The following is a 12,032-nucleotide window of genomic DNA, read 5'->3' as shown; positions in this document are numbered from 1 at the left end:
GCAAGGTGAGCTGAGGTGAGGAGGCCGGGTGCGGTGGTGGGGGAGTATTTAAGCGAGATAAGTGCGGGTGATTTGCGTGAGATTAGCTGTGCTGTTTTAAAAGAGGAGGCGATTACGACCCCCTTTTTTGTAGTTGATTGATGGGGATCAAGTAAATGGTGGGGATAAAACTGGGGGATCGATTTGTTTGGATGGGATTTGATTATATTTTCTAGCGATATGTTTTGTTATTGCTCTCAGCAAATTCGTATCCATCTGCTCGATAGGATCCTGCTTGGTGGTGCACTAGATCATTCCAGCTAGCTCAAATCTCAGAGCTTGGTAGCATGAGTGATGGATGAGCAAATTGACCACTATTCGATCACCAATGGTAAGGAGTGTAGGTGATTATGTGTGATCATGGTCTTTCTGGCCCCTCAACTTTACCAAGAAATTCCATTGGCTGTCGAGGAACAACATGGCCACAACCACAGGTTAATTAAAAAACTTGAAACTCCTCTTGGTTTGGCCACGAATGATCTTTGACTAAATTGTTTTTTAAAAAAAAAGATGATATGGTTATATCTCCGTACGGACCCAAGTTTAAATTCAATATGTGTTGAGAGTAACTAAAAATAAGATATGAGGTTTAAATTCTCGACTTGACATGGATTCTCGTATTTTTCTCTTTTTTTTTTGAAGGTGCTCTGCAGTTCTTTTTTTGTTTTTATTTTGTGCTTTGATATTAATCATTAAATTGTACTCCCTCTGTCCATAAAAAAAATTAAGAATGTAATTCTAAAATAGTGCATAGTTAAAGAATCTTAAGTTTGACCAACTATAGATTTAAAAAAGTATCAATATTTAGAATATCAATTAAGTATCACTAGATTTGTTATGAGATACTCCCTCCATACTAAAAAATAAAGTCGTTTTGGACAAGGCTTGGGTCAAACATTAGAAATATAAATCATGAATAACTTTTAAGTTGTTGAGTTTGGAAATGTGAAAACCATATGTATAGATTTGTCTTGAAAAATACTTTCACAAAAATTTACATATATCACTTTTTGATAAATATCTTTATAAAAATAGGTAGTCAAAGTTATGCTTTGGAGACCATGTCGCTGTCCAAAACAACTTTATTTTTTTAGTATAGAGGGAGTATATTATATATATATATATATATATATATATATATATATATATATATATATATATATATATGTGTGTGTGTGTGTGTGTGTGTGTGTGTGTGTGTGTGTGTGTATTTGATGTCATAAATGTTAATATATTTTTGTCAATAAAATTGGTCAAACTTTAGATACTTTAACAAGGAGTGCATCTAGAATAAGATTCTTTTGTGAACGGAGATAGGACATATCCTATCATAAAATACTATTTTTCTAGACACGATTGAAGCAAACATTATTCATGGACAGAGCTACTTTACGTTGACTGCTCATTACTGATATCAAATATTTGCAGCATATATATCGAACTCGTGATATTATTTTGAAGAGAAATCCATCAGCACGACCTTTAAAATTTCAACAAATTAAAAGAAATTCAAAAGGATATCGATGGTCCAAGCTCAAAAGCGTACGTTTAATGCTCCACAAACACATCACTCTGTGACTAGATGGATATTGGATACTACGTACACAACAGTTGTAGTTTCTCTCAGGACCTTCCATGTTGATTTGCTATCAGATCCAAAAGGATTTGCCAGGTTTGCATTCAGCATGAACATACAGTGCACCCAGTGGGAGATGTACAATGTGCGTGGGTGCTTAGCGGCAAAAAACACTGCATGCATACGACTATGATTCACTATCTCACAGATACTCTGTGTCCCCTTGTTCGTTCCCAACTGCTAGCTCTTACGTGACGTGGTACAGTGCCATGAATCCATGATCCCTGCATGCGCAAACGGTCACGGCAAAAGCGCATCTGCAGATGGGAAAAGGAAGATGAGGAGCAGCGGCAGGAGCTAGGCAGCAGAGGGGTCAGGCCGTCAGGGGACTCGTCGTCGTCCCAGTTTGGAGGTGGAGGCCGGCAGGCCGAGAGCGCGCGTGGCGCGGACGGAAACGACACGGCAGAACGGTCAGCTGACACGAGCTCGCCGAGCAGCTGGCGACGCTGCCGTGGTTTTTGTGCCAATGCCATGGGCGCGTCAGGAACTGAACCACGGTGTTTTCCTATCGGCAAGTGAAATAATGGCTCAAAGAAAAACACAGGTAACGGGCCTGAAACTGCCTCTCGTCGTCGTCTCCGGGGCTCAGACGACGCAGGTTTTCGGAAATGACTAGGACGCCGGTGGCCCGATCACATGGCAGCATGCATGACGCCAATGCCTCTGTGTTCTGTCCGGGTCAACCCTGGCAAACCGTTAGCGCTTGCTACGGACGGCAATGGAAGCAGCATGCGGACCTGCGGTTCGCTGCACTTTACTGTACTGCGCATCGATCTGCCTGCCCAAACAGGAACCAAGCGGGACCTGCAGGAATGGTCACGCCACCGTAGGAGAGTAGGGGCCTGTACCTCTGTATTGTGCGCCGAGCGTCCCTGGCCTTTGACACCTGACAGGACCACGTTCGCTTGCTTATCAATTATGATATAGTGTTTTTCTCTCACAATAAAACAGCATCAATCGACTTATAAACTACAGAAATCAAGCGAACTGGGTGAGGGACGGAATACTGAAGTACGCTCGCTGTTCCAGCCTCCAGGGGGGCTCGCTCGCGGCTGCACGTGAAATGCTCCCGGCCGCAGCTAGCTTCCGCTGCGCAGGGATTTTTTTTTATTTTTAATCTTTTTTTAATTAATATTTTGAGAGTAAAGTTCATGATCGATCTTCGAACTTGCGGGAGTGTGTCATTTCGGTCCTTAAGCTCTGTTTAGGGTCACATATTCATCCTAATGGGTATGAAGGTGGGTACAAATTCATATCCGTTTGGATGAATATGAGACCCAAACAGAGTTTCGGAATGACACATCCACAAGTTTGAGGACTAACGTATAGATCACCGGAGTTAAAACAAACAAACGACATGCACTTACGTTAAGTGGCAGAACTGTAAGTACATCATCTTCTACCTTGCCTCGTCCTCCTTCACGGAGCTTCAACAGGAAAAAGCAAGAGAGGAAGGGGCTCACCTTGGGCTTCTCTGTCGGGGAAGGGGCGGTGCCGGTGGCAGCGGCGAGGTGGCTCGGGCTCAGCCGCGGCACTGCAGCGCGCACAGGCCTAGGGCGGGGCGATGACGGCACCTGCCGTGCTCGAACAGAGCAGCGTATATTATAAGATATATGCTAAAAGTTAGCATTATTAGAGAAGTTGATTTAGAGCTGCTAACTAGCTCATACCATTACCCTTGGACTGAGAGGAGCTAGTGGGCCGGCCCTAGCTAATGCCTAATGGTAATGGCGCATCGGGCCAATCAGGACGCGTTGCTGAAACCGGGCTGCTAATTTACGTGTGTACGTATATGACAGCCTACTCAGCACATCGATCAGAAGCACGCATGCATACTAGCATGGCCTTAATTCCATAGAGATGTCATGTACTCATGTCACCAAGCTAAGGCATAGGAGGCCATCGTTTTTTTTTTTCAAAAAAAAAAGAACCATACATAGTCTGGCTTATGTTATTAAGGAGTTGGATTACATATTTACATGCGCAAAAGTAGCATAGCGACATAACCAAGCTTAACAGACCGTTAATAAGCTGGGAAAAGAAACTTAAGTGATTATTTGCTAGGAAATTTACAACTAGTTGGGGGATCAGGCATCTGGCCCCTGCACTGCTGCAGAGGGTAATCGAGTCCTGGAGGTCCACAAAAATGTCTGTCCACGTTCTTTTCCTGTCTCGAGAAAATCCTATCGTTCCTTTGTGTCCAAACTAGCCAGATGATTAATATCATCGAGAGGGTGTGAGTTGATTTACGTATCTTGTCTCATCACTGGATGAAAACGGTACGGATATTTTCTGACGGTATTCGAAACCGAATTCGTTTAGAGGGGTTGAGATCTGTCCGTATCCGAGTCCGAATATCCAACATCCGATACCGTATCCGTATCCGAATACTCAAATCGCACATTTATGATGTCGATATCCAATCGTATCCTATCCGACATAGTTGACACTATCCGTATTCGAATCCGAATCCGAACAGAAATATGAAAATAAATATAATATCGATGATATCCGTCTATATCCGATCCGTTTTCATCCCTCCTCGTCACCATGTGCAAGCCGGAAACGAGAGATCGTAATTCCAGTGGAGCTACACTTCGATCCGTAAATGGAACTCATGTCCAAGATCAGCTCAGAATCCCTCCCTACCAAGGAGCTAGACGGCCTCGTGAGTGGAAACGGGCCTGCGATGTCATGCCTTGCGTGTACTGTCCGTTTGATGTGAAACGTGTGCGGGCCAGAAAATCGTTAACAAGGCCCACCAAAGTAGTGTGCTGGTGAGGTCAGCCCAATTTACAAGTACTAGGGGTTGCAGAGCAAACTGACTCTCAAACTTCTGTGTATTCTGATGTGACTTGGGAAAAGCTTGAAGTTTCAAATTCACCCTCTAAACTTCGTCAACGCAAGTTGTATGTTTACAGGAACGGTAATGCTCACAAACGAGCGTCTATCCGTCCGTACACCATTTTTCAGGGCCGCGAGCTACTGGCCCAACAGGCTTGCTTCCTCTCTGTCTCCCCATCTCTCTCGCTCAAAAATATCTTCCACTCCCGTGCTCGCTTATCGCGTGCTGCTGCGCCGTGCGCTTGCTACTGCCATCTTCCCAGCCGCGCACCTCGTCCCGCGCCACGCAGCTCCCCCAACCAGTGTCGCACCCCCATCCCGTGCTACGCCCCCTCCGTCGCCACGCCGCGCTCCATCCCCCGCCGTACCCTGTCTTGCGCGCGCCTAGGTGCTGCTAGGGTGTTGCCGAGGTGCTGTTAACATCGCCATTCCCCACCAAAAGGTCATGGTCGCCGCGACGCGCGACCTCAGTAAGGAGATGTTGCGATGAAAGCGCATGTTGCAAGCGAATGTTTCAGACATTTCGGAAGTATGTTGCAATTGTTTTGTATTGATGTTACAAAAGTAGATCGGGGATGTTGCACATGTTGCATATGCTGTGAGTGTTTCAGAGACATGTTGCAAGTGTTTCAGAGGTTTGTTCAAAATGTTTCATCTATTCCAGACGTTTGTTACAAGCGTTCTGATTTGGATGTTACATATGTTTTATACATAAGTTGCAACAATATGTTCCAAATATTTCAACTGTTTTAGTCTTATGTGGCAGTAAGTGTTTTCATATTGCAAGTTGCAAATGTTTTATCTGGATGTTATATATGTTTCACACATATGTACTCATCTGTGTTTCATACTTATGTTGCACGTGTTTCATGTTGTTTGGAGAGTCAGAGGGCACGGAGAGTGATGGTGGCATGGCACGGGCTCTGGGGAATGGGGCCCAACAAGCTGAGGGCCGACGGACGGGGCACGACAGGGGCATGGTGCGCGTGCGGGGTGGGCCAAATGGCCTCGAATCGAGGTGGATAGGGTGGGCGTGTCGTCCGAATGTGAGGGATTGCAACAAGACAGGGTGCAGTGTGAGGTGAGAAAAAAATCAACAAACGGGAACCGCGCGTCCGTCCGGACGTCTAGATGCTAGCACTTCCGTTACAAGGAAACAACGTGGTATGTACAACCTTTCACTTCATCAGTTTAAGATTGTCAGGGATTAAATAATTCTTCACTGTTTTTTTTACAAACGAAAAGAGATTTTAATAAGCAACGGTAAAAGAAAGATACAAGGAAAGCAACAACGAATCCACGTCCAAACGAACTTTTATGACAGAAGGTGTTTAGGTTTACACGCGCGAGTTCACCGGAGTTTCCTTCCACGGTTGCTTCAACGGCTAACTCGGCGTCATTACGATGTCGTTTCGCTATCATAGCCTGAGTAAACAGCAAATCAGCCCAAAAAAAATCTCTGTTCGGTTGCTCGTAAAGTCGCATATGCTAATTTATATGGCAAATTTGTTGGGAGAGAAAAATGTTGTACCATGACTTATAAACCGGCTTATAAGCCGGCCTATAATGACGGCCGAACATCTTCTCGTTTTCCTCCCCCGAAGGCCCAACGAGGTCCAGGGGCCCATATTCTCACCCGCAGGCCCAACAAAGCCTGCTCCCAACTCCTCTCCCCCACGCTCACTCGTGGTCACGGCCTCACGGGAGTCGGGAGGGAAGCCGCACGCGACTCCGCGTTGTCTCCCTGAACCGGCATCCGGCGAACCCTAGCCTAGCATCAAGAAAAAATATATAGTTTCCCACCTTTCTGCAAAGAATTTGTCCCACAAATTTAACATTAAAAAACGTTCATGATGGACAGCTGCCATATACTTGAAGATAGAATGTAATATGAACAAAAGGAGAGCACAAAACAGAGCACAACAAATTAAAGCAATCACCACATAGAGCAAATTTTATTATAGAAAATAAATGTATGCTTATCATAGTTTTATTCTGGAAATGAATTTCATGACTATAGAAATGAGTTTAGTACCTTATCTGTTCCAAAATACTGAACTATATTTTCATGCTCCAAACGACTCAAGAGAGATATCTCCTGAAACAGTGAAACAAAATAATTACCTATTATCAGTGGAAGTCAAGAAAAATAATTGGATGATTGAGAAACATGTTTGAAGCAGCGTAATCAGCATAATTCTCAAGCATGCATAATTCATAACTCACATGTTCAAGCTACAGACTGCGTTGTTTTGCATTGAGTCCTCGGTCCATTAATGATACTTCCTTCACAGCAAAGAAAAAGCCATCACTGTAAAAGACATGTTAGAAGTCAGTCTCTGAAATATTGTGTTGCACCGGATGTTCATCGAAACTGTCTCAATGTTTTCCCACCAAATTGCCTGTTGGCTGCATTTGATAATAGAAATTTTGTGAACTCTGGAGTTCCTATGAAAATGATAAATTGATCTCATATAATGCTAGCCAACATCAAGAAATGGCATCACAGACGGGGGTGTGGTGAAGTCCTCGGGGAGTCAGGGTTCCGAATAACATAGTATTTCCATATTACTACAGTAACATAGTATTTCCACATTACTAGAGCTCAGACTGACAAATTTAGACTACAAAAGTTATCCTGCCTAGTTCAGAACCAACAACAAAACAGAATAACTGAACATCATCCAGGCACTTCCTGACTTAACACTGACACTGCAACAAGTCTCGATCACCATGAACAACAAAAAACTCAACACCAGCTAGATAACAAAGTCGAGATTCAGCTACCGCACTTCAGTATAGGATACAAAATTTGCTGGTAATCGAGCATCAATGCATTTGAATGCCATAAAGTAGAATGCCTAGATACTGCTCAGCCTAGTCCACCCTATCACTCAGCCAGGTCCATGAGCGTCTTGGTCACTTCCTTGGTCAGGTCGTGGCGGCGCAGATGCAGTTTCATCTGTGCATGCCTCTGCTTCTTGATCTTCTCGTCCAGTGCACGGGCCTTGCTATCGCCGATCATCGTGAACTCCCGCTTGAACAAGCCCGGGTGTGCCTTCTGAAGCGCCTTCACCTCCTCCGCAAGGTATGGGTACAGCTCACACATCTCGTCAGGCTCCCTCCCAGCGCCACTGTTAGCCGCCGCCTTGGTAGGCACCGCCTTGGTAACCGAAGGCCAGATGTTCTTGAAGAGGTCGAAGAGACGGCGGTCGTGATCCTTGCTCGGCAGCGCGCCCTTCTTGACCGCTTTGGTGTTCCGGCTCTGCAACCTCTTCACCTTCCTCTTGAGCTCGGAGAGGCTGCAGGCACTGTTGTCGAGCTTGCCAGCGAGAGCGTTGGCCAGCACGTCTGTTGGAGGCAGCGTGCCGTGCTCCAGGAGGTGCACAGCGAGGGCCTCCAGGTGAACTCGTCGTCAGTCGACCAGGTGCGCTGGAACGGCGCGCTCGGCCGCTTTGCGCCCTTAGCCTTCATCTCTTGACTTGGAGCGGGCTTCACCTGCGGCATCTCGTCGTCCGCCTCCGCTTCCTCCTCCTCCTCTTCTTCGTCGGAAGTCTCGGATTCCTCGCGAGTCGGCGGCGGCGGAGGCGGGTGCCTGGTGGCGGAAGAAGGGATCACGTGGTTGGCCTTCTCGTCCTCTTCTTCTTCGTCCTCCTCCTCCTCCTCCTCGCCATCTTCATCCTCATCGGACGCTTCGGGTTCCTGGTCCTTCTGCGGCGGCGGAGCAATGCTCTTGGGAGCGGCCGGAGGCGGTGAGTGGGCGATCTCCTCCTCCTCCTCGGAGCCCGAACCAGAGGCGGTATCCTCAGAGGAGGCAACCGGGGGCGGAGGCGGCGGAGGTGGAGCCGAGCGCTTGGGGGCCATCGCCGCCGCCGCTCTAGGGTTTAGAGGTTTGGGACAAGCGGTGGGGGCGGCGCCGGGCTCGGTCGGGGCTCTTCCCGGCGTCGTGGTTTTGTGTCCTTGTTTATAGGGCCCGATTGGGACGCTCATCCGTTGGATTTGGCACTGGAGTGAGAATCTGCCGTCCATTTCCTCTGAAAACGCGGACAGTGTCTGCGACCCTGTTAGCCGGTCCATTCAGGGCGTCGAAACATCTTCTTCAATTCAGAGTTCAGGCATGTTCAGTGTACAACGTTCAAGGGTAACGCAGGTCGTGCTACTCCCACTCCCAGTGTTCATTATAGAAATCACCAGTTCAGAATCTGAAATCAGTCGAACACGAAGCAACCACAGCACTCACACAACAAAACCTAAGGCCATTGCCTATCGATTCTCACCGGAGACACTCATGGTTCCAGCATTATTCTCTGCCGAGTTGCTTCGGAAACAACAGCGGAAAACAGCTTGTCGCTTGATGCAGCATGGTTGCAGGATCGGGACCGCTTGGAAACCACTGGCTTTGGTCAGTGCTCAATACTGTGAGGCCGTCAGGTGCATCAAGCTCGACGCGTCGAACAGCTCCATGAACCTCTGGTCAGTGCTCCTCGCCTTCGCCGCCGCGAAGTGCAGGTACTCATCGAACACTGAAGACAGGCACCACTTCTGCGGCTTCCTCAGGCATCCGACGACGCAGCCAGTCCGGTGCTGAAAGAAAACACTCGCCGCGTAGTATCGTGGAAGGAAAATGCTGAACTGGAATGCAAGAGGCTTACCTTGCCTCTCTTGCAGTGGATGAGCACTGGCTGGTTTCTTACGTCTGAATAGATTGAAACAGGAGAAGAGGAAGTATCAGTGAATGCCGGTACCAAGAATAACTTTGAGCGCCTCTCGGATCGTTTCTTCAGGGATGTAGACGAATGGTTCCAGCACCAACATGGTATCCGATAGTTGACATACATGGATGAAACTAAAAGGAAAAGTTTGAGGAGTGAAACACACCTTGATAGTTCATGGATGAAACTAAGCCCAAAAGTAAACTTTAAGGACCGAAACAATCGTCTTGGAAGTTTAGGGACGAAACTGAGTCACAGGTGATAATTATTACTCCCTCCATTCCTTAATATAAGCCATATAGATTTCTAAAGAAAATTCCAAAATATAGGTATGTATCAGCTCCCACGCCGATTAGTTTGAAAACCTTCCCACCGTACATAGCACATGCCCCAACCAATCCCTTAGATTTAGGAAGCAATCTGATTGGGAGAGAGAATATGGCCTGATTTTCCTTTTTTTCCTCGGTCTCACATCCTTTCCCAAGCCATGCGTTAATATTAGTGCTAAAAACTATATGGCTTATATTAAGGAATGGAGGAAGTAGTTAGGGACTAAAATGACTATTCTGCCTCAAGTTTTCTTCCCACTGCACTCATGTTTTTAGAGATGATTGTGGACCAATATTGCAAGTAACCAACTGTAGCCATAGGTTTGGCCCAAGTTAGCACGCATGAAATTCAACAATGGATTGTAGATCTGTTGGTTTCCCTTTCTTTTTCCAGATTTGGAGCCTGTTTGGTAGCTTGCCCTGGTAAATTTGGTGTATTGTACTTTCAACAGCCCATCTTCAGTTTTAAGTATTTAGGCCCATAAACGGCCTAACGGGAAATGAAGCAGCTGAAGACTTGGGCAGTACTGGGTTGGGCTGAGAATTTCTTTGATTATCCTTCAACAATGGGCTGCCTTCAGGTTAACATTTTCAGCGACCCAACGAACGTAAGGATTCGTGTTTTGCGGCGCCTACGAAAGAATCCTAGGGTGGCAAGATCGTTCGCCGACGACAGTAAAAATCAGGAGCAGATTTAATCCATGGATTTTTTTTTCCCGGTCGTACCACAATACTTCGCTAAAACATGGGTTGCGTTATTGGTTTATTACTCCTTAACAAAATGATAAACTCCAAAACCAAACTGGGCATATATTCCTATGATTTGTGAGCAAGGTTTTAAATTGCGGGCTATAGCAAATAGCGACATCTTTTTTCTAGAAGCTATAAAGTATAGCACAGCTGTAACGGAACTATAACAGATAGCGGTTTTAAGATAACCATGAAAAATACAAGTAATTGATTCACAAAAATATTAGAATCATGAAATTTGATGGCACAAATATATTTACAAGGCATCAGGAGTCTAGGAAACATTACTTAATATGGCACATGAGACTCAAGTGTTCAATTTTTCAAAAGACCAACTTAGCATCAAAATATAAATAGATAATAACTAAATTGGCACTCTTATAGCTAAAATTGAAATAGCAGCACTATTTCAAAGCAACAACCAAACAATTTAGCAGCGCCAAAGCGCAATATAAAGGTCATAGTTGACATAGCGAAAAAAATAGCAATAGCTTAGCGTGGGTTCTCTCCATAAGCTAACTTTAAATCCATGTTTGTGAGGTATAATCACTTGTTATCAAACAAGAAAGTAATCATAGCATCTAAAGATCGGCAATTAAAAGAAGCATCTGAAAAGAAAGGAAGAATCATGTGAATCTATTCTACCATAGGAAAGAACCATCTCCAGTTACAAAATACTATTAGGCAAGTCTATGTGTGATTAGCTATGATTAGCACCTGCTATGTATACTTGATTGTATTTCTTATATACCCAACCATATTAGCTATATATATGAAGGTCACCCCCCATATTGGGTGTGAGGTGTGTCTCTACATGGTATCAGAGTATCAGATCCTATTTTTCTGTCCTTTCCTCCCCTGCGACTCTCCCTGATCGCACCTTCCCCCGCGCGACCCTTCCTGCTCGTGCAGCAGCCCAACGCGCGCGTCTCCCTCGCACCCGTTGAAAGGTCCTTGTTTGGTTTTGGTAATTGAGTGACAACCTAGGTGGACTAATTGTGTTTATATGAGATACACAGGTGATTAGTCCACAGGTACATGTGTGTGAGCAACATATGCCATGAAGGTGAAAATGGCTTGGAGATGTTGCAAAGCTCACACATGTGATGATGAAGGAGCTTATTGCACATGAAACATGACATTGAGTCATGTGATCAATGTGGAGAAGATCAAGACAAGACTTGGCTTGATGGACCGGTTGCAAGCGTGAAGGGCAAGTCGAAGGCTTTGGAGTGATGGACCGCGTGGCGGTGAAGCTTGAGCAAGACTTGGCGCCGATGGACGATGGCAACGGTGAAGAGCAAGTAGAGTCAAGATCGATGAACCAATATGATCATGTGATGATATGAAGTGGATCATATCATTGTTGATCGTGTTGGTGCATGTGTTGCATCGACATTGAAGGAGATGGAATGGAATGCGCAAGGCAAAGGTATAACCTAGGGCATTTCATTTCACCGGTCATAGGTGTGTAGAGAAGTTTATGACCGGGTTTAGGATAGATGACCGTACTATCAAGAGGGGCAAACTTGTTTGCATATCGGTCATCTAGTGCCACTCGAGTGATCTAACTTTGCATTGTCGCTAGGATCGAGTGGCGTGGCAAGTTAAGTGGCTAACATCCTTTGGGAAATGATTGTGAAAATGCTAACACACATACACATGATGGTGTACACTTGGTGGTGTTGGCACATTTACAAAGGAGGTGGTGTTTGCAGGGGT

General features: G+C 45.6%; 1 protein-coding gene and 1 pseudogene across 1 annotated transcript; both read right to left on the bottom strand.

Moving 5' to 3' along the window:
- Window positions 1–7,114: 7,114 nt before the first annotated feature.
- Window positions 7,115–8,439, bottom strand: LOC136458716 (STOREKEEPER protein-like; annotated as a pseudogene).
- A 490-nt stretch (window positions 8,440–8,929) lies between these two features.
- LOC136458717 (probable tyrosine-protein phosphatase DSP2) lies at window positions 8,930–9,334 on the bottom strand. The gene is made up of 3 exons (XM_066458643.1): window positions 9,265–9,334; window positions 9,172–9,215; window positions 8,930–9,103 (listed from the first exon to the last, which is right to left on the bottom strand). The coding sequence occupies exons 1-3, from the start codon at window positions 9,332–9,334 to the stop codon at window positions 8,930–8,932; spliced, it is 288 nt and encodes a 95-aa protein (XP_066314740.1).
- Window positions 9,335–12,032: the final 2,698 nt, after the last annotated feature.

Source organism: Miscanthus floridulus, chromosome 6 (assembly GCF_019320115.1).
Source record: "Miscanthus floridulus cultivar M001 chromosome 6, ASM1932011v1, whole genome shotgun sequence".
NCBI lineage: Eukaryota > Viridiplantae > Streptophyta > Magnoliopsida > Poales > Poaceae > Miscanthus > Miscanthus floridulus.
This window is presented reverse-complemented; position numbering and strand designations above follow the sequence as displayed.